Genomic DNA, 26,981 nt, shown 5'->3' with positions numbered 1-26,981 from the left:
TTGGTATTTAAAAGCGCTCTGCCTTCAGGATGGGACCTCTCTTTGCCAGCTCACCGGTGGCACCTGCCAAAAGCCACACCCACTGTTACTAGTGCAAAAATTCCCCGTAGTTATCTTGTGCCTCGAACTTTTCCATTATGGAGGATTCCTAACATAGTTCAGAAGTTCAGTTCCTGTGTAGTACCAGCAAGTACCAGCCACTGCAGTTATCAGTGTTGTGCTCAAAGAAGGCAAGTTTATCGGTGTTTGGCACTTTGGGACCACACATTTGTCACAGCTCTATGACATGCATCTGTTGCTTGGAATGCAGCAAGTGCAGTGTGCGTTCTATGAGATGGTATCTACCTGCTTTAGAGAGCTACACAGAAGTTAGCAAGCTGCCTGAAAGAGCAGATCTAAAGCCCACTTCTCAGGTGAAGGGGACTGCTGCCAGTTAGAAGGGAAGGAGAAGAGACACCTGAGGGAAGAGAAACAAGCAAGGGAAGTTTCAAGGGAAGTGCAAATAGCAAAGCAATTTGAAGCAAGACATAAGGCAGAATACAAGATAAGAGAGGTTAAAAATAAAGCTTTTAGTTTGATTTCCATCTACACTTTGCATTTGTACAGCATCTTCATTCTACATTGGCAAGCACTTAAACATCAGGCAATTTAAAAGCAGCACAGGCTTTAAGGCAATTGGAAAGCTATATTGTCCCCAGTCTCAAGCCTGACCACATCTGGTATAGTGGCAATTCTTGGCCAGTAATCACCCAGCATTTTCTTCATATTTCTATATTTATGGTATTTATGAAATACCAAGGAAATTCAGTACCAACTGAATCGGGTGTTCAGGTATTCTTTGTCAAAGTGGCATTAAATGGTACAATAAACAGAAAACTCCTGTTCAGAGCTAAAGCACAGAGTCTTTCCTGTGTGGAAAAATGCATCAAGTGTTGTAATATACCTACTCTCAAACTCTAAGCATCTGCTACTAGACCATGTAATTCTGGACCTGAAAGGCTCTTGCTTCATTTTCTTAAAATACATGTTAGTATCTTGCAAGAAAAACTTTGGTCATCTGATTTATACCTCACTAGTTCAGTTATGCTCAAAAGTTTTACCAAGACTCCTATAGTGGGTTAGGTGAGAAAGTTCCATGCAGCACATGGATGTGCTCACACTGGTTTGTCACAAAGGGCCTTAAAACATCACCTGGGAGGCAAAGCTCTTAAAACCAAATGATTGTTCAGCTGATGGCTACTGAGGAGTCAGAAGTTTGCATCATGTGTTGCTTTAGATAAAGTTTGCTACAATGTCATTACTTGCTATATCTGAAAATATGAGATAGGAAGTTTTGGACTGTGATACTGTGTCTATCAAGTGCTGCACTGGAGTGAAGGAAGAACCTGCTGTGATGTAACTGTTCTAGGATTGTGTCTGCACCATGCCATTAACAGCAACAAGGTTCTCATCAGTTGCTATCTTTTGTGTGTGCAGCACACATAGCTAAAATGCTCTTCTACACTGCCAGTGGGACTGAGGTGGCACCTCTGGGGTGCCATTTTGATCTTGGTGGCACCAGCTGGGGACTCACCCAGGGTGCACCACTGCTGCAGTCAAGTGTATGCCACCAGCTCCACATACACAGGCACCAGGTCATCTTGCCAGTGCACTGAGTCTGCCTGGAATGCAGCCTCAAACTCCAAGCTATTAACATTCCAACTTTTCCAATACCACTACTACCTGCCTAACACTAAGCCGTGTAATTCACATGGCCAATTAATACAGGCAGTCTAACTGATTTTGAAGACAGTTTGTTCCTCCCTCCAACCTTGGAAAACCATGTGTTCTAGGACTGAAGTAGACTGATCCTGAGAAAGCAAGAAAGCTACTGTCATTCATTAGTTCCAATTACATCTCTGCTTTATCACCACAGAGTACTTTCAAGTCTTGCCAGTGTCCAGATTCCATTGCTCTGATATTTTAGAAGTAGGTACAGCAAAGACTACCCAGAGAAATACATTCTCAACGAACAAGAAGTTTTGCTTTTGATGAATGTTTTAAAAACTTACTGTATTTTTACAGCACTGAATGTTCAGACCATGGGATGGCACTAGATCCTGGGGATAAACAGTATCTCCAGAGTCCAGTCTGACAATTAAGTAACTGTTCAGTATGACTCAGGGCATAAACAGGAAAGAGTTGCTAACCTGTGAGGTATCCTGCTGTTTGCGTATCAGAAATGAACAAGTCGTGTTTCTGATCCTTGAAGGCACTCCACACAGAAGAACGAGACAGAATTTCATTTACCTACAGTATTTGAAAAGATTAACACAGTGAGCAAGTGACATTTGTCATGTTCTAGGCGAACAAACTCATTTTCTAAAACCAAACCATTCCAAAGGGATTACCAAAGAGCATGGCAGTGCTGTGATACGGAATTCACACACATTTCCAAGGAGACTTGCTTTTCCATGTTAACTGTGCAGCTAAACACATAATGCTCAAAAAAAAGTCATTTAGTAGCTTGACTTTGTCTGTCATTCCCCAATTAAGTGACAATGAAAAGCAACCGTGCAAGCAGCCACTTGCCACGCACCTACAGCTGAGGCAGAATAGGACTTCTCCTGTACTGTAGCAAGATAGGGACAACTTGGAAGAAGGACCTATTCCCAGTTTCCCTCTGTTTCAGAAAGCTTTCAACATAAGAGTAAGTGAAAGGCACCAAGGACTTGCACAGTTACTAGGACCAATTTTACCAGCTTGAATATACACCCATAAAGCTGCTGCAGATGTCTATTTATTCAGGAAACAAAAAAGCAAATTTACATTTATAACAAGTTCTGAAGAGTTGTCAGTAGAAGCCAGCTAGCTTATAGAACATTTCTGTACTTGGAATTTGCCTTGTTAGTGCTCTTCACATGCATTGAACTAATGACTTCTAATAAATAGATGATGATGTAATGATTTTGTAGTTACAGGATGTGAACATTTTAGGTGGAACGATGCACATGATAGGCAGAAAATTAAACAAGGGATGTTCAGAGTTTGATCTTCAAGTGTCAAAGCCCAGATGAAGACTTGTCAGTACTTACCTGTTCCCCATACTGCAGGCTGCGAGACATGGATTTCAGAGCTTTAACAATCTGAGCTTTTGTTGCAGATGGACTTTCCAGGTTCTCAAGACCAACACCTTCAAGCAGCTTTAGAAGATAAGGGACCAAATCTGCTTTCAAAGCCTGCAAACATACCGAAATGAGTTGTCTTAACATGGACTAGCAAGTTCCATATAGATGTTTACTTTACTAGCATTAGTGTGAATGAGAAGTGCCAACAGCTATCACTAATAGGCTAAAGCCAAGGCTCATCCATTTTTCCTGAGCTGTATGAATACATGAGTATGTATTGAATACAAATACAAGAGAACGCAAAGATCCTGTCCAGCAATTCTGCTCTGTCCAGGTGTAAACACAGTTTAATTAGCTGGCATTCCTACACTACACTTTCTCAGCAGATACCAGCCAACACTACCCTACGCATTAAGCTTCAATACTCAGGTAACATCCTTGAATAGATCCGTGTTTTAGATAAAGAACTGACTTCTCCAACAAGAAAAGCACATTAGTTAAGTTCTAGGAGGCTTCCAGGTGCTGTCTAAATTAAACAGTACCTCTGTTCTTCTGAACAGTTTAGATGTATCTAAATGTAAAAATACCACATTTTTACAGTCTCAGAATGCACTACTTACTTGGGCTACTAAGTCAGTTTGTTCCTTCTGAAACATTCGATTCAGTGTTTCACAGGCCACACCAACTATATCCGATCTCTTTTTCATTCCATTCATGAGAGGGCTGATGGTCTCTAGTGATGCCATTGCTCGAACACAAAGCTGTAGAGAGACAGAAACTTTCCGAATACTTTATTTTGTGCCAAGATGAATGGTTACTGCAGATATGGTCAGCCAAGACCATGAATTTCTCAGTCTTTAATCTATCAATTCCCCATTAATTAGCTATAAGTCCCTGCTCATCTGTTATGCAATATTTCTAGTTAGAATAATGCCTTTTCAACAATACAAATAACTCCAGGTATGCTTTTTCTCCCCTCAAGCACTTAAATGATTCAGTACCTCATTGTCAGACAGTATGTGCATGACACGAATGGCACTTTTAGGAATGGCATTGTTCTTGTGATTCATAGCCTGGATTATCTTGTGAAGATGACCAAGTGGAGGAACTTGATCAGCTAGCTGAGGCTGGGCACTGAACAGGCACACAGTTGCTGTGGTAATGGTTTCTAAAGTTTCCCCCTGCAGAAAATCAAAAATCAACACAAAGTATAGCTCAGTAAAGCCTTATGTATCATCATAATAACAACGTTTCTCACTTGCTGTGCATTGTAGATTTTTCCCCTAATGCTTTTATGTCACTTGGCTCTCAAACTATTAAAACAAGAAGTTAAGAACATGATTATCAGCTCCAGTAGTGGCAGACATTCACTAGTTCCATGAACACAGACCCCATGGGAATTCCTAAGCACTATTTCCAGCATCTAGAGAATTCAATGTCTGGCTGCAGCCTCTGCATGCATACATGTGCTAACTTGCCTGGTGGAAGTATGATAGCATGGATGTTCAGGCTGACCTCCTGAATCTTAAAGGGTTCTGCAGCCCATGCAGCAGCACTCAACACACTTGGGTGTATTCCACGTGCCCCTACAAACAGCTATCACATCTTTGCAATAAGGACGTCCCTTTTATTCAACATGCAAGTTAATTTCCACCCTGCAAGCCTCACCAAAAATCTGTCTGAACACTGTTCAAGTCAATGACGAGTTAATGATATGACTAAAAACTGAATTTTAAACATTGTTCTCATTCAAACTGTAACACATTTGCTCTACTCATTACACTAATTGTTAGGTGGCAGCCTTCTGTAGGTCACGTAGTTATACTAGAGTGGGAAGTCAGTGTTGCAGAAGGACAACAGAAGTGTCAAGAGCTGAAAATCTTTAGACAGTGTAGAACAAGTGCCATTTTCTTAAGTCAGCCAGTCATGAAATAATTAAAAGATAATAAGCCTCTAAGACATAACTTAAGCTAATTCTGGGGCTTCAGGGACTTTAAAAGCACTGACTCTTGTTCAAAAGTAGCCTCAATATATCAATGTGCTTTTACAAAGAGTCAGAAAGCAGACGAAAAAACCCATTCATGTTGGGAAGAAAGTGAGAATCTAAGTTAATCAGACACTAAAAGACTAGTAGATTAAAACTGTTAAACAAATTCAAAGAGTAGAATCAGAAAAATCATCTTACATGGGGGTTATTTTTCTCCAGTAGTTCAGTAAACTTTTCCAACAGTGCAATGAGAAATTCTCTTGGTTTCCGTAAAACCCAGGCCGGCTGGGCAATAAAAATCCTTAGGAAGACTCCCCCCACTGAAAGTTCACCTTCTGCCTCACCATACACCACAGCAAAGTCTTCAGGCAGCTGTTGAATTGTAAAGTACAAAGAGTTATTGGCAAGAGTATGTGTGAGAACAGCAACTGTTTCTCTACATGGTCAGGGTCACTAACTAACTGTATTTTCTGAAACAGAGCTGGGCAAGACCAATAAACACTTCATTTTGAAGGAACGTGAGGTAAGAAATGACATTAGAAGGAACAGTTCAGGCAGTACTACTACAGTGAACTTTTCTTTCAAAAAATGTAACTGAACCTACAACTGCATCAGTGGTAAACCCTAGTTCAAGAGAAGTGCCAACAGCAAGGCTGATGATACAACAGCCCTTTTCTTCCTTTCTTGCCCACTTCAGGGGGAGGTTTCTCACCATCGCCCTAGGGAAGTTTCCAGTTCTCATCTGGATCAAAATAGCTATCCTGCATGTGTTTAGAAATTGGTTTAATGTTGAACTAGATCACTGTTGGGAGGAAGTCATGTCTGGCCTTTCACAGTTATTGGGAAATACTACAAACTGAAACACCTCACTTATTGACCTGATGCAAAACATATTTTGAGATTTGGTGACTTAAAGTTACTGAACATTTACCAAGAGCAAGTTTTCTACAGCTATGTAGTGACAGGACTCTTTCCAGCAAACCGGTATTCTTTGTAGCTGACTTTGATGCGTTTTAGAATGACCTCAGTGATCTAAAAATTCAGAGTACGTTGGCAGTGGTTTTGCCAGTAAGTGTCTAATTTCAAGGTACAACTAGTAATGAAAACATCAAAACAGCTATGTTTTCAGTTATGAACAGTTACGTTCATAGCACAGCAGTGAATTCCTGTTGGTACTTAAACAGGAAAGCCTGTCATGCATCTATTATCAGCTGGCTTATAGTCTCCCTGGACGGACTCAAAGCAGAAACAGTATACTTTTACCTTCCAGTTGGTGTCAGGGTTGTCCCTCTGAAGTTTAAAGTGCCTTTAAAGAGAAAGTAAGTTTTAACAAGCAGTAAAAGAAGCAGTTGTCTTCCCTACTTGACACCTCAGTCACCCTCCATCATTGTGAAGCCGTCCCAGCTTCTAAACCCCATTTTCTTCCCATTGCAACCCCCTCCAATTCTTACAGCAGCGAGCAAATACCTGGATTATGCACAGACTGCACCTGCATCACTGAGTTACAGGTACAATACACAAACAGTGAACAAGTTTCTTTTCACTGAAGCCTGGCTTGCAACGATTCTACTTTTTATAGGCAGAGTTTTGTCTGACAGTTCTACAGCAACTCTGGTTTATTGCCACTAAGAATGTTTCAGTTAAGGATATACTGAGTCAGTAGGTCTTCACATACTCAAGCATCATTTCTCGAACTGTTGTTGATACTCTCTCCCTGGAGCTATCATTCCAAATTAATTCTGGATTTTCATGAGTTCCCTCAAAGATATGAACAGCAGCTTCAGGGTTGTCTCTCATGGCATCCATGAAAACTCCAGGTAAAAATTTCATTAGTGTAATTCTAACCTAGAAAGGATAAACAGAATTGACATTTAGTATATCATAAGACAAACTAAATGACAGGACAAACTAACTGACAGAAACACAGAGAACTCCAGGAAGTCCAATTATCTGTAGTACTATAATTGCCAACTGCTAGAACAGAACACCACAAAATAAAATAGTGCCATCATTTCAAATAGCAACAACCAATGACAGGTCTGAAATCTAGGTCTCTAATGCTGAAGTCAATACAAATGGAAACCAAACTGCTTATAGGAGTTACAGTAAATACAACAACTTCTAGAAGTGTGCTCACAGATTAAGGGTTAACTATTTGAAAAAGCCAGACTGCTCTTCACATGAACATTTTAGACACAGAAGAGTGTTTTTTTGCTTGTCTTTAAAGAGAGGCAGGTAATATCAAGATAAGAGTTCCAACATGAGCTGTTCCTATTCTTACCTTTGGACCCACCAGCTTATCTGCAGTCATTTTGGCAAAGAGCTCTGCTGTCTGAGCTCGGACCTGCGGATGTGTTGAGTTGCAAAACATATCTAGTAAATAGATTAAAGCACCTGTAACAAAGAGTTAGAAAAACAATCAAATTTTTTTCTACTCACAAGTAGTAGGAAGAAAGAGTATCTACTTTACATCCAGTGCTGCAGAAACATTTGCTTTCAGTGTAGTACTGTACCTTTTGCCATGGCCTCTTTAATTATTTTTGTGCTAGATGTCAAAGCATACAAAGTTTCAAGGACGAGCTGCCGACCTGTCAAAATAAAAAGTATTAAAAACTTTGTGTCATATATATTATGAACTAATAAAAGATAAACATAACTGATCTTAACAGAAAGCTGTATCAAAACAACAAAGCTTATGACAATTGCAAGCTTACTCTGGCTAAACCCAATTAGTTAAGGAATGTCAAAAATCAATCATACATTCTAGTATAGCATAGTTTCATAAATAGATGTTTATTACCTCAATTCCCTAAAATAATTAGTCAATGGAACACTACACAATTCAAACCCAATCAGAATACCTGATGTTTCAGCTCACGCATTTAAGACAAGAAACTGGTTACGCAGAACATTTTTTTACATCATCCTCCCTGAAAGAGGATTAGGGCTTTAACCTAAGACTCAAGTGGTAAGCTCAACCAGCTGCATTCTAATTAATTTCTGAGTTGGAAACCCTTTACCTTGCAAGACTTAAGAATCATATAATACATACTTGAAGGTAAGGAATGCAGGAGTGCCAGTAGGTTAGAGAGAACCATTGACTCAGCAATGTTGTTAACACATTCTTGGTTACTCGTTACTATGTTCACTACCTGTAAAAGATCAGAAACAACACTTGATTATATTCCAGCTTTTAAGACACTGTCCAGAAAATGCAGTGCGTGGTGAAGTCAGTCACCTCAGTGGCAAATAGAGTTGATATTTACAACATTTATTCCTGCCACCAAATTGTCTTGTCTCCTCAGGGAAGAAGGGAGCAAAGACTCAGGCAAGAAGCTATTAGATGTTTCTCCAAGGAGTAACTGACACCTTAGAACTCCAATCTTGATATTTTTTAGATGCTACTCTAACAGTTACACCATCAGGTTTGTTTATGTTTATGTGCAGAACATCTAGACAGGTTTAGTGGTTTAGGGTACTTTTGGTTTTGTTGTTGTTTTATTTGGGTTTTTGTTGGTTGGTTGGTTTAGTTTTTTACCTCCAGAGCCAACTGTTGCACCAGGCCAGCTCCATGAACACGCAGAAGGGAGAATATCAACTTAAAGTGACCTATGCATTCACACTCAGAACCTGTAAGATACAAAATAAGTTACTCTTCATGTTAGCCAAAGCACTCACTGAAGGCCATCCCAAGCCCACATTTCACTCTACAGAGAGGTGTTAAAGACTACATGGCTTTATACAGTCTGCCACAATAGTTGTAACAGCTCGTACAGGACAGCATCTGCTAAAAAGTTAGAAAATTTTAAACTCCTCTCTATTAATCTACCTTCCACAGAGTCTCAGATCAACAATATTCCAAAAGCAGAGGATACTTCCTCCCTCTAAAGCAAGTAACTGAGCTAGTTCTTGGACTACTTTGTTTAGCCATCTTGTAAGAATGCAAGTAACAAATTGCATCATTTTATTTATCCTTGATCATCAATACTTGTCTTCAAATACACTTGCCCTTTCAGAATGGCAGGGTTGCTATAAGCAACCAGCTCAGAGCAGGGTTGCTATAAGCAGCAGTAACAGCTGCCTTCAGGGTTATAATTGTAAACATAGAATATCCAGTCTGAGAACAATTTAACCACCTATTATTAGAAGCCACAATAGTAGAATGATTTCCTTTTAGAACTAGCAAATAATACAGTAAGAAAGTGTCCTAATCATTTGTCTTAGGCTTTTCCAGTCTGTATGTTGGTATGTGCTCATGAACTATTGCTGATAAACTTTTGCTGCCCACTCTCAAAAGCATCTTCTCCTCCTGCTTTAGTAAGGCCCCAACACAAATGACATTTAGATGTTTACTAACATGCAGTACTCTGTTCAATGAGGTTCTTTTTGATGCAAGGAAGTTTAAAAAAAAATCAGTTAAAGATTCTTCGAAGGATTACAGAAAGTTTCATCCAGGAGGCTTAAGTGTTCCTGGCAACAGCAGGCTCGAATTACAGTTAAAACCTAGTGATTCAGAGATGAAAATAGATAAGGCTTGAATTTCACACAAAACTTTAACACATCTACTGATTATGTTCTCCAGGTGAGGAAAAATAAGCAAGCCTATATGGCTTATCAACAGTGTTAAAGTCTGTTAATCAGCAAAACAAGCTTCCTTCTCAGTGGAAGATAAAGACTACAGAGGTCCAAAATTTTTAAGGTTGTCCACAAAAGGGTATACGAAGTAAGTTCCATTTTAAGCCTACCTGGGTTGTGTTTTATCACGTTTCTCAGAGCCTCCAGGGCCATTTCAACTCTCCGTAACCGATCTCCATGTTGATTGGACTCTACTTTCCCAGTCTGTGTTATTGCCATTAGTGTATGAAGGTACTGTGCTTGTGAGCCTACGTAATCCAAAAGGCTCGCAGCAAACGCTTTAGGAAGCTTTAAAGTAGAGATAAGAGCATTTTTAGCTCTGTGATGCAACAGTATGCCCAGTAGAAGAAAATGTATCCAAATAACTTGTCCTACAATTCACATATTCCCTTTCTCCAGACAAGCAGATAGAAAACACTTCTCTTTAATCACTACAACATCTGGAAGACATTAATCCTATTTCTATCTAAACATACCCTTAAGAGGCTGCCACTACTTCAACAGGTATATGTTTGCCCATAGATACAGATGGACTGCAAAGCCACTAGGCAGAATCACCACCGCCTGGAACTACTGAAGTGTCTGCAGCACAAGCTTGTAGAGAAAAGTCATTAAGACATCTGAAGCAGCACATCTTAGTGCAGACTAGTTCCTTTAATTTCTTCTGCTCCAGTAAAGGCATGTCTCATAACATACTGGTCTCGAAAAAAATTTCCATCAGATTTTGTATTTTCTCCATTCTGTACTGGCAGATAAACAGGAATTAGCAGCATTCCAAACACCAGTTTCAACAGGAAGGTTTTAGCTACATCTCACCTCTAGTTGGAAGGTAGGGACCTCATTGTAGACTCTAACAAAAATCTCTCCCACAATAAGTTCCTTTGCATGGTCACTGAAGACAAAGTCAGATCCATAGCTCTTGTCACAATCACCCTTTAAGCAGAGATAAGCAGCAAAAGTCAGACAGAAAATCATCTTGTAGAAAGTGTAAAGCTATAAACCGATAATGAAATAGCAATACTTGAGCAGAAAACTTAATGCTTCAGCAAAAGTCAGAAGCTCAGATTGAAACATAACAATAAATAAACGAGCAAACTCTTAGGGTTTTTGTTTTCTTTTAAAAACTACTGAATGAAGAAAGTGACTTAGGAGTAGTCAACAATGGAAATTTGTATTAACTATAACACTGCATCACAGGGGGATGTACCAAAACACAAAACAGTTTAAAAAAAACAGTAGTGGGATTTAAAGTAAGAAGTATCTTACTCTCTTAATCATGCTTTCTTGTTGAGATTCCAAAAACTCAAGTAGTTCAGCTCTTGTCCCATTGTTCCAGATCAAGTAGGGGTTCTCCGTATTACTGTTAAGCATCTTCAGAGTCTAAGAAATAAGGAATTTACATGATGTAACACATCTACAACAGTTTGCGATCGTTATGCATAGTAATCAGCATGTTTCATGACGTTATTTAATCCAATCTCATTAGCAATGAGACCAATTACATAACCAAGTTGAAAGTGTGAAGTTTCCCATACTGGAAAAGCATACTAGAAAAACAGTATGTACAAGTTATTTGGTCCAGTACAATCTATATTATAGTTTTTTCTTTATTGTGCTTTGAGCCACATTTACTTCAGATTCTCCATCTATTTTTGGTAGTGAACAGCAACTATCTGCAGTATCTCTTTATAGATGACTTCCTTGGTACCACTTTTAAAGAGATAAGTTTAGCCTTTGCTCTCCATCATCTAAGCCTTCAACAATTAACTTCTTTGTTCTAATATTTGTTTTGCAAATACAAGCACTGCTCCTGTCTATAGTGTTCGAGACCAAAGCAGTTTCTTTTCCCTGTAGTTACTCCAACTGCAAAGAAAAATCACACTGCTGTTCTCAGTATCCAGTTGGTCTAAGAGAGTTCAGTGTTCTAGAAGGGACCAGGTACTCCTTCCATAAATCACTAGAGAAAGTTTTGGCCAACAGACATTTACCTCAGTAGGACTGACCACAGCGAGTTTTCTGGCAATATAGGGTGTCAACATTCCAGCCAAGCTTTTCCTGATTGTTGGGTTTTCAGGGGTAGCTTGTTCATCAGAGAGATACCCTCCAAGGCGACTCAAGGCCAGGAGACTGAGCTTAGCAAGGCTATTTGCTACCTCCTGAAAAAGACAGACAGTTAGAGAAAACCTAGAACTTATTGAAGAATTATCAGAATAGCCAAAAGGGTTGTTCAACACTTCTGCACCAGAATGAACAGCACTGATATTCTCTATTTATCTTGGCTTAATAAGTGCAGTAAGACATAAGCACTGATAAGTAGGAAAACCTGGGGCAGGAAGATGAGCTGAAAGCTACAGAAGTTATTTAATGTATTGGTTTCTGACCAGACAACAATTCCTGCTCACACAGTCAAATATCAGCATAACAAATCTTTTATGAGAGTGATACAAGACTTAATAGATACAATAGAGTGTTCAAAGCTCATCTCGTCCAGTAGCTGAGGAAGAAATGTCATACTTAGAGGGTCACCATTTGAGGAAAAAGCAGATATTTTACATAAGTTCTCAGTATCACTAGACAACCCTTTCAGCTGAGCCTCAAAAGACTGATAACAAAAATGTACATTTCTACTGTTAGCTATTGGTAAAAAATCTCCTGCACTAAGTCCATTAGAAACTGCAGGCTTTGGCAGCTTTAATATTTGAACTCTTTAAAAAAAAACCCCAAACCCCCAAAAAACAACACCCAAGAAGTATTTACACCACTACACAAAAATCCCTTTCCCAAACTGCTTTGTTACCATTGCTGTTCATGCAATTCAATGATCCTAACAAGTATTTGAATATACTTAAGTCTATTAGTAAGAGTTGGCAAGCAACAACAATTGGTGTCTGAGAGCATGCACCTTGGGAACATTACCTGGTGGTTTGAATCTTCACTTTTCTGAATCCCGCTCTCCTCCAGTGTATAGTCATAGTTGAAGAGGTAACCCAGTAAGTACCAGAGAACACCAGCTTGAAATAAGTGTGTTTGAAGCCAGTAATCTAAGGCAAAGGAGCTAACGCACTCTACTCCTAAAGCAGCTACTCGTGGTATGGTCTGAGGGAGAAAAAAGAAGTTTGACTTAGTACTTGTAACCAAAGATTTAAAGCCAAAACTAGTTGATCTTAGAGTACTATCTAGGCAGCAGAGAGAAGAAAACTGAAGTAGAGGTAACATCTGCAGTTGAAGTGTCTGGTAACCACCAACATGGCTAATTAGTCAGCATCTTTCAAAGGGAAGAGTACTCGAATAGTTATTTCACATTATTAGAAATGAGCATTATCTCCTGATATAGCACACTAAACCAAGCAGTTAGATGTGTCAGTTAAAAGGCAAAAGTAGCTGAATCTTTACAGTGATTGCATTTTAAGCCAACTAAATAGATTCCAATGCAAGCGCTGAGAACAAGGCAGTGGAGTTCTGTATCTTCTCATGATTGGCTGGGATCTTACAGAAGGGTTGATTGGTCAGTGCAACTACAAGGAAAGGCTGAGAGAACTGGGTTTGTTCAGCCTGGAAAGGAGAAGGCTTTGGGGTGACCTAATTGCAGCCTCCCAGTACCTGAACGCAGCCTACAATGAAAGATGGAGAGACTATTTATGAGGGCATGAAGTGACAGGACAAGGGGCAATGGATTCAAACTGAAAAAGAACAGGTTTAGATTAGATATTAGGAAGAAATTCTTTGGTGTGAGGGTGGTGAGGCACTGGGACAGGGTTCCCTGAGAAGCTGTGGATGCCCCATCCCTGGAAGTGTTCAAGGCCAGGCTGGATGGAGCTCTGAACAACCTAGTCTAGTGAAAAGTGTCCCTGCCCATGGCAGCAGGGGTGGAATTAGATGATCTTTAAGGTCCCTTAGAACCCAGGCCATTCTATGATTGTCTTATCTCCTTTAAAAGCAGAATATTCCCCTAAACATTTGACAGTTCAACACCCATTTAGGCAAATGGAAGAAGCGCTTACCTTGCCATAATACAGTAGTCTACAGAGGTCCTTAATTATGTTAGGCATTTCTGTAATCTTCTCTCTGCAGTCTTCAAACTGAGCTGCTACACTGTAACACTTACTAATGTATCCACATACCTACAAAAAGCAGCATTTTATTGGTTACAAGTAGAGGAAAATGCAAGTTTACAATCCTATTGTCAATATATATACTACTAAATCAATATTTTAAATTATGTATATATACACACTTATATTTATTATCATTTTATACATATACTATAATGTATCAGTTTCTCAGAAGACTATATAATCAGTTACAACTGCTGCAACTTACCTGTACAGACATATCATCTGGTTTACTAGACCGTGTCAAGACTGCTACACAACGATTAAATGCTTCTTGCAATACCTGTAAGGATTGGATGATGCATAAGTTGAGTCACAAAAAAAAAAGGAGATAAAAGCTGGCAGAAATAAAACATTAGTTAGTAAACTCATTTTTAATGGCTGAAGGGAAACATTTGACAAAAATCTGCTGCTTGCTCAAATGGTTTGTAGGGGCACAATTCCTTGCAAGTGCTGGTTATTAACCTCTGGTGCTTTAGAGTTGACAGCCTTCTTCACATGTGAGCTAATACCTCAGTCAGTTTGCAGATGATACTAAGTTGTGTGGGACTGTTGATCTGCTGCAGGGTAGAAAGGCTCTACAGAGGGATCTGAACAGGCTGGATCAATGGGCCAAGGCCAATGGTATGCAGTTCAACAAGGCCAAGTACCGGGTCCTGCACTTGGGTCACCACCACCCCATTCAATGCTACAGCCTTGGTGAAGACTGGCTGAAAAGTGGCCTGGTAGAAAAGGACCTGGGAGTGCTGGTCAACAGCTGGCTGAACGTGAGCCAGCAGTGTGCCCAGGTGGCCAAGAAGGCCAATGGCATCCTGGCCTGTATCAAAAAATAGAGTTGGCAGCAGGACTAGAAGTGATTACCACCCTGTACTTGGCACTGGTGAGGCTGCACCTCAAGTACTGTGTCCAGTTCTGGGCCCCTCACAGAAGAAGGGCATTGAAGCAAGCCCAGAGAAGAGCAATGAAGCTGGTGAAGGGTCTGGAGCACAAGTCTGATAAAAAGGAGCTGGGTTTGTTTAGCTTGAAGAAAACGAGGTTCAGGGGGACCTTATCGCTCTCTACAAGTACCTGAAAGAAGGTTGTGTAAGGGGTAGGGGCTGGTCTTTTTTCCCAAGTAACAAGTGATAGGACAAGAGGAAATGGCCTCCAGTTGCACCACGGGAGGTTTAGCTTAGCTATTAGGAAAAGTTTCTTCACCAAAAGGGTTGTCAAGCATTGGAACAGGCTGCACAGGGAAGTGAGAGAGTCACAGTCCCTGAAGGTATTTAAATAGATATGTAGACATGGCATTTACCAACATGATTTAGTGGAACTTGGCAGTGTTGGGCCTAACAGTTGGACTCAATTATCTTAAAGGTCTTTTCCAACCTACATGGTTCTAATACTGTAATATGTGCAATGAAAAGCTCTTCTGCTTGAGTGACTTGTTCACATTTATCAATTCTTTCACATACAGAATGCAGCAGCTCTCAGTAGTGTTTTGTAAAGGCGTAGAGAAACATCATATGTAGCTTGCTTATCCACAGTTCAACAGACAAGCCTAGGTTCAGAAAGGGGTATATTCTGCTAGATGCTTCTCCTACTGGATCCAGAATAGAGATAATAAGAATGGACAAAGGTCTCAAGACCAAAAGTAATTCTCAATTGCACCTGATGTCCTACGCATTGAGGATCTAGGATTTTTATCTGTGGAAAAGTTAAACTAAAGAAAAAAAAAAAGGCATTTCAACACATTTCTTTGCATTTACCTCAATTCCATTTTCTCTCCTCAGTTCTTCTGCATTTAACGCTGAACAACTGACAGTATGGAAAGCAAGTTCTGTAGCAGCAGGCAACAGAGGAGATTCCTTGGAAAATAAAAGGTCATCTGATGTTTCAATGGTAATAGTTTTTATCAGCATGGGATAGCCTGCATACTTGTAAGGTTTCAAATCTGAAAGACAAAAAAAGTCAAAGCTTACATGTAGGCACAGCCTAAGCAATTTTAACCACCACAAAATTATCAGTTGAAGATATATCAGATATATAAGGACGAGGAATGAAAAAAAGCCAACATCTGGGAAAACTGGAGCAAGACTGAGCAGCTCACACAACCTGACTCCTTGTCACATAAAACTGTTCATGCTAGAAGCTGACAGAGCTTCACAGAAAGAAATCATTTAAGACCAAAAAGACTTACCTTCAGCTCATTAAGCCCCCAAACTCAAGAGCCTTCCCAATGACACTTGTCTGTCTCCAGAGAAACAGAAGTATAGCTTTAACTGTCTGTCTTAGGCCAGGATTAACTAACAATAACCCTATAAGGACCTTAGCAATTTGGCACAAGAATCATATATTTTAAATAATTATGTTTTTCATTGCTTTGGGGTTCAGTTGTGCTAAAGAACAATTTCATTTTGTATATGGAGCCAACTGCAAGGCAACCCATGTAAGTCTATACCAATGCTGTCACTACCTCCACACAACTGACAGAGTTATGATTACATATGAAGTTCTTCATTTACCATTATAATACAACACTTACACAGCAAAACACTATTGACTCTGCAAGACTTGGACATGCCAGTAGCTCCCAGCCTGGGACTGTAGCTAGAGTTAAGTGTTAGGGTATTCTAGCTAACCCTCTTTCCCAGTTGGACAGTGAAAGAGGTAATGTTGCAGCACAGCTCACCAGAGGACTCTAACACTGGTCAGAATTCCTGCAAGAATACAGCCATCTGTCTATTAAACATAAGACAATCTCATAACCAGAATCTGCCATCTGGGTGACTGAGTACTAGTGAGGACTTTTCTGCCCTGACAGAATTCTAAGTATGGAGGAATATTAAAACTGATTAGCACTGGAGCAGAGAACTTCAAAGAGCTATTTATGCTTTTCTGAATTAAGTTTTACTGCAGATAAATTGACTTCATGAAAGAAAAAGTCCTATTTTGAAACCCTTTACTGTAGCTACATAATGCTGTGGCAAGTCAGAAACCAGACCAACAAAGCACAATCTCAGGAACAGAGGAGATTAAAACTTACTGAAATGACCACTAAACAAATGAAGACAAAACCCTCTTCTGAGGCAGCATGCTTACCTTCCTTATGCCTGTTGAAGAGGATGCTTTGAGTTTTCAAGATCAAAATTATGTTTTCTGGATCTGGTCCATCTATCACCTTGGCAGATTTTGTGCATAGAAACTCATATGCTTTATTAACTTTTTCAAACATATCCTGCAAATAAAGAGGAATAGTCATAAGAGGTATAAAGAACCCTCTAGATTACTGAAGCTTCAGTTTAGACGCAGGTAAAATAAAGCATTTAGGATTATAAGCCGCAACACTAGTTTTATTGCCTCACTACACTTCAGAAAATACTCCAAACACTAGTTCACATATCGGTTTTCTTTTGTCTCCTAAACTCTGCCATAGGCAAGACACTTAATCAATCATACTATGATGAAAGCTTGATAGTGAGAATGGGTAGAGGATACAATCCACCTTTGAAAGGGAGCAAATATCTTATTTAGGTCCTGTGTAACTCTCTAAAGACGCTTTCTGATATGTGGGTCTGATCAGACTAAATCAGTTTACTGTAGAAATCCTAATATTCTTTGAATGACATAAGTCAAATTACACATAAGTAGCACTAATCTGTATTTTAGTATTTGTCTAGGGCATAGCTTTTAAAAGGAAGAAAGAAAATTCAAGTGCGTGTTTCAGAATTCTTAATACACCTAACAACCAAATTTGTCCCCATTTTATTAACATCAGAAATTTGTGCTGTACGTACCCTGCCTTCGGGATTCTTGTCTGGGTGATATTTTTGAGCCAACCTGAAATAAGCTTTCCTGATCTTGCTTTCATCATTTCTACAAGAAAACAAGTTCCATCCATTACATTGAGTAACATAAAAAAAAGCCAACCACAGCAAAACCAGCCTGGATTCTGACAACAGTACTAACAGTAACTAACAGTAACTGCAGTTGAGTGAAAATTACAAAACTCTTATTTCCATTTGAAAACCCTGCTTTACCAGCTTACGCTGAATGAGGGGTCATCATGTGACCACAGAATAGAATGAAACTTTTGAAACAAAGTATTTTAAAATACCTCTTGTACCTACTATACTAACCAGAAGGTGCTCAAAGTCCCTGAGTATTTTAAATGAAGAATCTAAATGAGCTGCAAGTGATCAAAGTTAGTATTTCATGATCTATAGTAAGTGCACTGTTCTTGAAGGATAAATACAAAAAGTGTTGTTGGTTCTCTTCTAAAGGCCTGAAGTCAGAAATGAGTGGCAAGACAGGAGGTAAAAAATTCTAAGAATATAATCACTATGAAAAAGGACAATACATTGGAGGGAGAAGGATGATTAGAGAAATAAGTTCCACTTTCAACATATTCAAGTTCTGCCATATTTTTTGCTCACTATAGTTGAGTCTAATGCTTGTCCTTTAAAAACAGCAGAGCTCAAAGTATTTTTTTCCCTAGTTTCAGTTCATCTAAGCACTTTTACAATTATTCTCTCAAACACCGGAATTGTATTTCCAAGCTTTGTTTCTTTTTAGCAAAGCCATCTTCCGCTGTGAAAGAGTGCTACATGTAACTAAACTGGTACCCCCTAACTGGTTCCAAGTACTGAGATAAGAAACTTCAGTTTGTTCAGGGCATAGAGCTTATATAAAAGTAGTTAAGTACTGAAAACAACTTACTGGCTTTGTCCTTTGGGTAGGTTAAGAACTTCATAAGCATCATCTATTGACATGGTAGGTGGCTTCTTCTCTACCTCCTTCTTCCAAGCTTCTAGTGTATCTTTCAGCAGTTTAATCTAAATAATTAAAATTTAGTAGTGTTTCATTGATGCTGACACCAGTATATAATTTTTAATAAAATGCTACTTTATTAATGAATCCTAAATTTTATTCAAGAGAGAAGTATGTTAGGATGAAAATGACTATGTAAGAGTCACATTAGAAGATGGAGAATCACTTAAATAACATGCAGTTCACATCTTGATACTATAAAAAACTGCAACAAAGCTGCATGAATAAAGCCGCTTAGACAGATCTAGTCCACAGACTTGTACCAAAAAGATCTCATCAATTCAGTTAATGCACTGATCCCATGTTAGCTCAGTTTCTTCTGCACCATGGGCAAATAAGAACCCAAAAGTGATGTTTCCTCCCCACCCCCCAATCAGTTGAGGTTCACTGAAACACTATCCGAAGTTTTTTTGAATGCTTTATTTTGCCTTTGAAGTATGCACCACAAGAATGATATATTTATACTGTTGTTATATGGAAAGAATACTATGCCACTTCAAGATAAAGTAGTGTTTAATGTGTTTGCTTGTGAACCAAAATTCAGGATAAAGCAGTTACTTGCAAAAAGCCTAGCATTTGATTTCCTTAATATTTGTTACAAATCCCACTTTTAGGACTCTGAAGGATCAAGAACTAAATGAACCCTAAAACACTTCTTACTTACTGGATCTTTAATTGGCCAGTCTGGAAATCTGAGTGTATCACAAAGATGTTTGAGGTAATAAATATTACAGAACAGCTCATTTTCCAGTTGTGGATAGTTGATAACTGGGATGGGACAGTACTGGTAGAGTGCTCTTGTATTGCTTTGAAGACGAGGGGTGAAGTCAGCAAGATGAGCAGCAATCTTCTCTATCATAAGACGCCTAAAAATTACAAAGTTCAGTTTAACACCTGCCAAGCAATCCTCAGTCCTCACTCACTGTACAAGTGTGTTCCATGATTTCTTCTGAAAAGATTTTCCTTAGTAGTTTCTGAATAGGATTCTGTCCTATTCTATTACAAGCTACTGAAATTCCATGAAAATTAGTTTACTAAAAACAATGTAAAGTGACAGTTTGCCCTCCTCAATACCTCTTTACTTTCTGGAAGACCCTAATATTCCAATGTATTGGAATATAAGAGGTATATCTCAGAAATAGGTGCTGGTAATAAAAAAGTACTTACAAATGAGTAAGTATAAAGCACTCCACACCCACAGTGAAGTCTCCACTCACAAAAGGAACTTAATCAAGATGTAAAACGTATTTGTCAGATGTTCAGGGAAATATTTCTCTTCCTGCTGCCAATTCTGCTCCCCCTTACCCTCGTTATTTTTGATCAGAGAAAAGGGCAATGCAGGACATTGCTCTTGCAGAAGGCAAACAGAGGAAGTAATGAAACCATGCAATCCAGGTATTTTCAGCTTTTCTGAAAAACAGGACCTCTTCAACACAAGCTGTAGTTCAGAATTATTTGTCCATCTGACAGAAAACAGTTACCTCATTTCATTGCTCCAAATTGCTTCTGGAGTGTCAAATTCTCCAAGGAATATCTCAGAAAATTTTTCTGGTTCATAGTTTTCTAAATAACACACCATTGCTTCAGGAAGAATATGTCCGAGTATACTTCTTTGAACTATATCTTGACCTTTTGGCTGCAGAAGAGATCACATGGTTATCTCAAAGGTAATTAAATTCAGTGTTGCTAACTAACTTGAGATCTAAAAACTCTTCCCCTTTTCCCTTACAGTTCTTAAATTTCAGTTAAAACAACTACAGGTGGTCTGCAAAACTATTTGGAAACAAAGGTAGTTACTTTTGCAATCTACTCACTTCTTCAGACTTGAAAGCTTGTTTTGTATGTGTGTATTTCAAAAACCTAGAAGAGAAACAGCAGTTATTTTCTGTTTGATACTTAAAGTACCCTTGAATAATAAGCAGACCACCATAGTCCAGCTGGCAAATCTCATACATTTACTTGGAGATAAAAGAGTAACAGCAACAGTTGTACGAATTTCTGTACAAAGTCCATTAAATGTTTGGGAACTCCACCGAGCTAAGCACCCCCATGTTATAAGTGTTGCCTTATGTTCATCATTTCAGTTTGAACGTCTTGTTTCCGAAAGCTTGTTTTCTCCCCAGACAAACAAAAAAGATGCGGATAGAGACACAGACAACCTTTCCCTCCAAACCTCTCCCTGCGCTGTTAGATCATCATTGCAGCAATGAAAGAGGGTGATCTTAGACTGACTGCTGACAGTCCTATTACATGAGACTCATCATGGAAGCATGCAATGATTTCCCAATGCATTTTGCTGTACAAGAGACTTCACTGGAATTGTACAACAGCTTTTTATGAACTACTGCATTTAGAGGAAGAGTAGTGGAATGAACTGCAACAGCCACCTGCATATGCAGTGCATCTGTCAGGTAGTACAGACTGATTTAACTGCTTAGGCTTCAATACTGAAACAGGCTTTTAGATTTTCCACCACTTTCAATAGCAGCCTACTGCCAAAAGCTACATTTGCATATAGATAGGCTGTGTCACTGCTCTTTAGTGCTTGCAATGAATTATTCTTCTACAATATGCCATGGCCAGTTGTACTGTTAGAACTGTATGATCAGACCTGTTCTCATTCCCTCCCCGGAAGGATCATAAGCAAATTACTTTTCTAGGGAGTGACTAGATCACAGGGAGGCAATTCTTCTAGAAGAAGAATTTCATGTTGGTTCTAGCAAGCCCCACTCCCCTGAGCATACAGAGATGTAGAGCAGCAGTCCTTCTGAGCATAACTGGTCAAGAGGTACTTTTGGTTATGCTTTTTTCCTCACCTTGCAATAGGGAGTACATTGGAACCCGTGTACATCATTATGAAGAAGAACACTCCACTCAGATAAAAACGAGGTAACTGAGGGTTATCTTGCATGACATGAAACAACAATACAGCAACTTTTTCCACAAGGATAGGATCAAAAGTCAGTAATAGCTGAAATCAAAACACAAGTATTTACATTAGTTGCAACTAGTGCAAGTTACTTAGCCAAAACTGAAGTTTTAACTAATTCAGTACTGGGACAATCCAACTGCAGGAATTGCAGTTAAAGAATACTTCAGCCTAAAAATAACAAGTTTGAATCAAAGAATATTTAAAGTTGGGAGGGACCTCTAGAGGCCATCTTGTCAAACCCCTCTGCTCAAAAGCATGGTCATCTGTTGCTCGTTGACAAAGACCAGGTCCAGGTGGCTTTTGAGTATCTCCAACGATGGAAATATTTCCTAATGAAACATTGGCTGAAATGGCATGAAATTTCTAACAACACCCTGTGAAATCAACTGCTTCTTCAGAGATCTGCAGGACATGACTTAATGTGTTTGCCCCACTTACAGTATTCACACAGTGAAGATGGTAGCATAAGTAAAACTTTAGATCATTTAGGGACACTTCTGAAGAGTTACTTACCTGAGTGATATGAGGAAGGCAAGTACTATCTGACAACAGTCTTTTCACTCTAGGCAGAGGTCTTATGATAGCATTGTCTTGATCCCTAAAAAAAAAAAATGTAGTACAGCAGTAAGCACACATGTGCCTTTTCTCTTTCAAGAATGAACAATTTTATGAAGAATAAGTATCAGGCTGTTGAGACCATACTTATTGTCTTCTATTGTTAACTTCAAGGTCTGTTGTTAGACTTGGTAAGTTTAGTGTCCTGCATCAAAGCAGATGCATTTAGGTTAAAGGAGAGCTTGTCTGTAAGACTACATGGCTGAGCATTAGAAATACACATAGCTTCTGTATTCATTCTTGCAGTCCCTTTCACAATATTAATATCGTGTCATTTACAAACTCTCTATTTGCCTACAGAATCACTACTATGTAAAAGGCTCTTTAATACAGTTCCTTAATGTACTACTTTCTAAGAAAAGCTTAAAGATAAAATTTATGAATTCATACATCTGCCAGATACAGTTAACCACTTCTGTTGAAAATTACTGTTTACCTGCTGGGAAAATATCCACACATGGTGATTAGCATGTTGAGGACAAGTGTGGCAAGGTCAGTCTCATTCAACACAGGCTGGCCACTGGCAAGCAAGCACCACTTCAGCTGAGGGATGACCTGTAATGGTCGCCAGCCATCCATACCTTGAGCCCAGCACCGTGTTTTTGAAGTCAGCTTTCCATTGTTCCATAGTTCCTGCATCTATTGCAAGATTAGAGATGAATTCAGTTGATTCGGCATTCAGAGGTACCTTTGCTCCTAGACACTCACACTCAAGGCAAGCTTTTAGCTGCTGTATGGCAGGCTACTGCAGTTGCATGAAATTCCAGTGCGTTTATAACTCTGTCATGGAATCATGAAGTAAAAGTTGTCAGATTAGTTGCAACACTACTGAGGCATGGAAGCGTAGGCAGCCTTACCAAACAGACTGTGATTCTTGGCACAACATCAAGCCTTTTATCTAGCTTCAATCCTTATTACTCAAAGAGTTACTTGGAGAATTTTCTTTAGGATTGTTTATGGTTCTCCCTCTCACTGTTCGAAACACACACCCAGTCACCAGGATGGAAATAATTTGTCAGGTTGAGAGTTTGAAGCTGACAGGTACCTCTTGAAAGCTGTAAGGCCCGCTCCTTTCCTTGTCAGCATTGCCGAAGTACCACTCTTTCTCGCTCTCCCTCTTCGCATCAGGTGCTGCCTCAATCACATTGCTCTAAACGTTGATGTTTAAAAGAATAGCATTAGCTTCACAGTGTAAATATCACATTTCTACAGTAAATGCGAGAAGTACAATTATTTTTTTTAAGAATTGTCCTTTTGGTAGAGTAGCGTATGAGTAGTAAGAAACAAAGGCCACATACCTGCAAAGGGACTGTAGCTCTGCTTGTATGAAGATGTGCCAGAGTAAGCAGATCCACAAGGATTCTGATTCCATTTGAATCCATAAGGTCCTTCACATTTTTCTGTTAATGAATGAACTGAGTTACCACAAGCATTTTCTACATAACAGTTGTTACAAGTACTGAACAGTTTTATTCAAGTAAGAAGTGACCATGAGAAAAGTTCAAATCATTCTCTAAAGTGACTAGAATGGTACAATTACTGCAATATCTACACATTTCCTTCGGCTTTCTCACCAGTAAATAACAACTATCACATCCCAGAAAGCTGTATAAAAATTGTTTTAAAGCTTCCTCAGTACTTGAATTTTTGTTCAAGTTAACCCCAAAAGACTAGTTCAGACCACTTGATACAGCTGACAAACCGATAAACTACTGTTAAGTGTACATGTCCACCTTACCTTATTCAGGATCAGCTTGTTGAGAAACAGTATCAATCTGTCCCGCTCAAGCTTGTCAGTGCACTGTTGCAGTAGAAGAAAACAACTCAGTATTTCATAGAACAAACTAGAAAAGCAAACACAGTTGCACCTGCACAGCCACATTTCTTTTTTATGCCTGGAATGAAACTGCTGACTATTAAGTGCCCAGTTTCATGCACAGCTAATAAATGTAGCTTTCTGCCACTGAGGAGCAAAGGCCTTCTTGCCCTCCAACCCTGTTGTTGCTCTGGATCAAACCCACTATTAAACCTAAGTGTTCTAACAGGCAGTGTTTGGATTCCCAGTGAGTCAGTTAAAACAAAAATAAGAAAGAGAGAATGCTTTCCGCCAGCAGACAGAAAGGGTCTTTGATATTACATCCCTGGTGAGATTATCAAGGCTTAAGGCAAAATAGCAAGGGTTCAGCTTCACTTGCAACAGCCATATCCAAAACCCATACTGATGCTAGCAAAGAACTCCTGTAGACTGCATGAAAATGTATTTTTGCAAGCCAAATCGGTGGTCAGACATAACAAACATTTAAGAGGCAAAGTAGACTAAAAATCTAATCCATCATGTGTGCCCATCTAAGGCTACAGTTTCGATAGGTCTGGGGCTGTTGCTACTACTCAAAGTCAGTACTTTGAAATAACGTGACATGGAACAATGTTCTCCTCTTAAAAAACTTCTGCATTTTTCAAAAGCAAGCCAAAGTTATATCTGCATTTTGTTGGCCCTAAAGAGACTAGTTAGAAATACCTCTATGATCAGCAGGTTTTTTTAGTGAAACTTCAACTGAAACAAGGGGAGATACCAGGAACAGCTGGTGACAGGATGGAAAAAAGTATTCATGCCTCAGTTTCACATTCTGTAAACCCAAAACTTGGGTTTCACAGTAACTTGAAGGATCTGAACATATGTTGGACTAGCTGTGTGTTAACTACTGTATCCAGTAATTTAAAATAACTCTTACCCTTTCTAACATCCCAACAATGTACTTAGTATCAGAAAATGGTCCTATTTCTTCATGACATCTGCCATAGACAATGGCCAATGCTTGCAGGCATAAGCATTTCATATTCACTTTTGGGGTAAGCAAGAAGCGATGGTAGAGTTCATTGAAGAATTCATATCTAAAAAAGAGATGAGATTTTAGTAAAGAAAACAAACAGATCTTGGAAATGAAATAAGATTTTAATAATGTCTCACGATTTTTTGATTGCTCCACTCTCTTCAGTTTCATCTTCTTCCAGTAGCAATCTTAAATAATAATCCCCTATTTTTATTTCCTCAGAAAGGCACTCATATTTTACCTGTAAACACAGAACACATTACTTAACAATACATATTGTTTCTCCTTCATTAAGCTTTTCTTGCATAACAACACCGTACTTGATTGCATCCAAAAACTCAACAAGGTTAGCAACCCCTCCTGAGTCTGAGGAAAACTGAAATCTGCTAGTTTGCTGTTAAACAAACACCTATGAAATATAAGCCAACTATCAAATATGCTGCTCCCCACAAAAAATGAAGTTTCTCATCTTACTGAAATCCCAGTTTCCAGCCTTTAAGTAACTTGCTTCTAGTGTCAGCTGGCTTTATTAACTAAACTTGGATAATACACGATACATTTCAGTGACTCAAGTTTTAATAAGTAGTTATTCCATTGCAAGGTATTTCACTCCTTGTTACTACAAGTATGAAACACAAGCATGACCTAATTATTAGTTATACTTGCTATTGTGCTGGCTAATAAAAGCCTAGAGGCATCAGAACACACATCAAGAAGCTGAAGTAAAATTGCACAATCAGAGCCACCACTAACTTCAGAGCAACTACATTAAATTTAATCATATGCCTCAATGCTCAGTGGTTTAAAGCATTTGGCAAGCACTTCAATTAGAGGTACCTCTAACATGCCATGAAAACCACTCTCTACAGCAGTTTTTCTTATCTATAGTTTGCAGGCTACTGTCATGAGGCCACAAAGTTATCTACAGATTTGACCACAGCATGTGATATAAAGATATCCTGCTAACTAGTACACTTTCAGAGCAGTCTCAAGCCACCATCCCCCCCCTTGGCAAAGTGACAGGTTCCGCAGTTGATAGGGAACCCTTTTTCACCACTATGCAGTTCAAATACTTACAGCATAGTCCAATAAAGTATTCATTTAAAACATTTAAGGGCAAATCTCTGAGACAGTAGCTGTTCAAAGATCACGTTACAGAAGCCCCTTAAATCCAACACCAAAGTGTCCTGAGCTGTAGCTGCAAGAATGCTAGTGATACATTCCAGTAGCATAAGCCACACAGGAGTGCAGAGTGCAGGTGGGAAGTCTGTATTACTAAGTTTTAAATCTGTACTTTTGATTCTGCCCCAGTCAACACTGCTAAAGATTTGGGATAGCAAACACTGTGATATCCAGAAGTCCTGTGCCTGACCTATACCTGATGGAAACTTGAAAAGATAAAAGCCAGTGCATGAAGTACTAATCCAAACCCGTACTTTGCTATTTACTGCATCAAGGTAAGAAGGAACCTGTAGTTGTGTGATAGAACTATTTTCTATTTTGACTTCAGATACTGCTGTTCCTAGAATGTGAGGAGAGTACCCTTAATCTATAATTCACAGTGGAGCATGGTTTTAGTCCCATAACCTATTCATGATTTGGCAACACAGTATTTAACAGACTTCGGTTCACTGAGACATGAAGGAAATACAGACAAGAAACTTGCCATCAGGAAGAAGTGATTTCTGAAACTACCCAAAACAAGTCTGATGGAGCACGTTCAAAACCAAGTATGACTTATCTGGACAACAATGCAACACCAACTCCTCTCTTAATGCAGGACTACATTGAGGGTTCTGATCAATGTTTCATCTCTACAGTATCACTTGTCAGTCTGAAGAGGTTTCAGTTTTGCAGAGTGTACTGGACAATAGTAATTGTCCACAGACTCAAGATTTAGCAGTTTATTTCATGACCCCAAAAGAATCCCAGCTTGCAGTCAGGGATCATCAA

The 26,981-nt window shown here is 39.1% G+C and overlaps 1 protein-coding gene across 4 annotated transcripts in view; it reads right to left on the bottom strand.

The window, feature by feature from the left end:
- DNAJC13 (DnaJ heat shock protein family (Hsp40) member C13) overlaps window positions 1-26,981 on the bottom strand; it is a 56,156-nt gene that overhangs the window by 1,886 nt on the left and 27,289 nt on the right. For all 4 annotated transcript variants that reach the window (XM_027675542.1, XM_027675539.1, XM_027675540.1 and 1 more), the window contains 33 exons: window positions 25,166-25,269; window positions 24,930-25,089; window positions 23,936-23,998; window positions 23,496-23,597; window positions 23,243-23,347; window positions 22,634-22,836; window positions 22,096-22,180; window positions 21,467-21,621; window positions 20,465-20,510; window positions 20,132-20,286; window positions 19,315-19,516; window positions 18,540-18,655; window positions 17,618-17,696; window positions 16,923-17,058; window positions 15,590-15,774; window positions 14,050-14,124; window positions 13,731-13,850; window positions 12,646-12,825; window positions 11,718-11,885; window positions 10,996-11,109; window positions 10,546-10,662; window positions 9,840-10,017; window positions 8,633-8,724; window positions 8,147-8,246; window positions 7,608-7,682; window positions 7,376-7,488; window positions 6,770-6,939; window positions 6,358-6,400; window positions 5,293-5,466; window positions 4,109-4,288; window positions 3,728-3,868; window positions 3,075-3,218; window positions 2,190-2,289 (listed from right to left, as the gene is read on the bottom strand). In XM_027675542.1, the coding sequence (XP_027531343.1) occupies window positions 2,190-2,289; window positions 3,075-3,218; window positions 3,728-3,868; window positions 4,109-4,288; window positions 5,293-5,466; window positions 6,358-6,400; window positions 6,770-6,939; window positions 7,376-7,488; window positions 7,608-7,682; window positions 8,147-8,246; window positions 8,633-8,724; window positions 9,840-10,017; window positions 10,546-10,662; window positions 10,996-11,109; window positions 11,718-11,885; window positions 12,646-12,825; window positions 13,731-13,850; window positions 14,050-14,124; window positions 15,590-15,774; window positions 16,923-17,058; window positions 17,618-17,696; window positions 18,540-18,655; window positions 19,315-19,516; window positions 20,132-20,286; window positions 20,465-20,510; window positions 21,467-21,621; window positions 22,096-22,180; window positions 22,634-22,836; window positions 23,243-23,347; window positions 23,496-23,597; window positions 23,936-23,998; window positions 24,930-25,089; window positions 25,166-25,269 (4,180 nt within the window). The remainder of the gene's footprint in view (window positions 1-2,189; window positions 2,290-3,074; window positions 3,219-3,727; window positions 3,869-4,108; window positions 4,289-5,292; window positions 5,467-6,357; window positions 6,401-6,769; window positions 6,940-7,375; window positions 7,489-7,607; window positions 7,683-8,146; window positions 8,247-8,632; window positions 8,725-9,839; window positions 10,018-10,545; window positions 10,663-10,995; window positions 11,110-11,717; window positions 11,886-12,645; window positions 12,826-13,730; window positions 13,851-14,049; window positions 14,125-15,589; window positions 15,775-16,922; window positions 17,059-17,617; window positions 17,697-18,539; window positions 18,656-19,314; window positions 19,517-20,131; window positions 20,287-20,464; window positions 20,511-21,466; window positions 21,622-22,095; window positions 22,181-22,633; window positions 22,837-23,242; window positions 23,348-23,495; window positions 23,598-23,935; window positions 23,999-24,929; window positions 25,090-25,165; window positions 25,270-26,981) is intronic.

The sequence above is a fragment of the Neopelma chrysocephalum genome, unplaced genomic scaffold, assembly GCF_003984885.1.
Source record: "Neopelma chrysocephalum unplaced genomic scaffold, ASM398488v2 Primary Assembly neopelma1_26, whole genome shotgun sequence".
Classification (NCBI taxonomy): Eukaryota; Metazoa; Chordata; class Aves; order Passeriformes; family Pipridae; genus Neopelma; species Neopelma chrysocephalum.
This window is presented reverse-complemented; position numbering and strand designations above follow the sequence as displayed.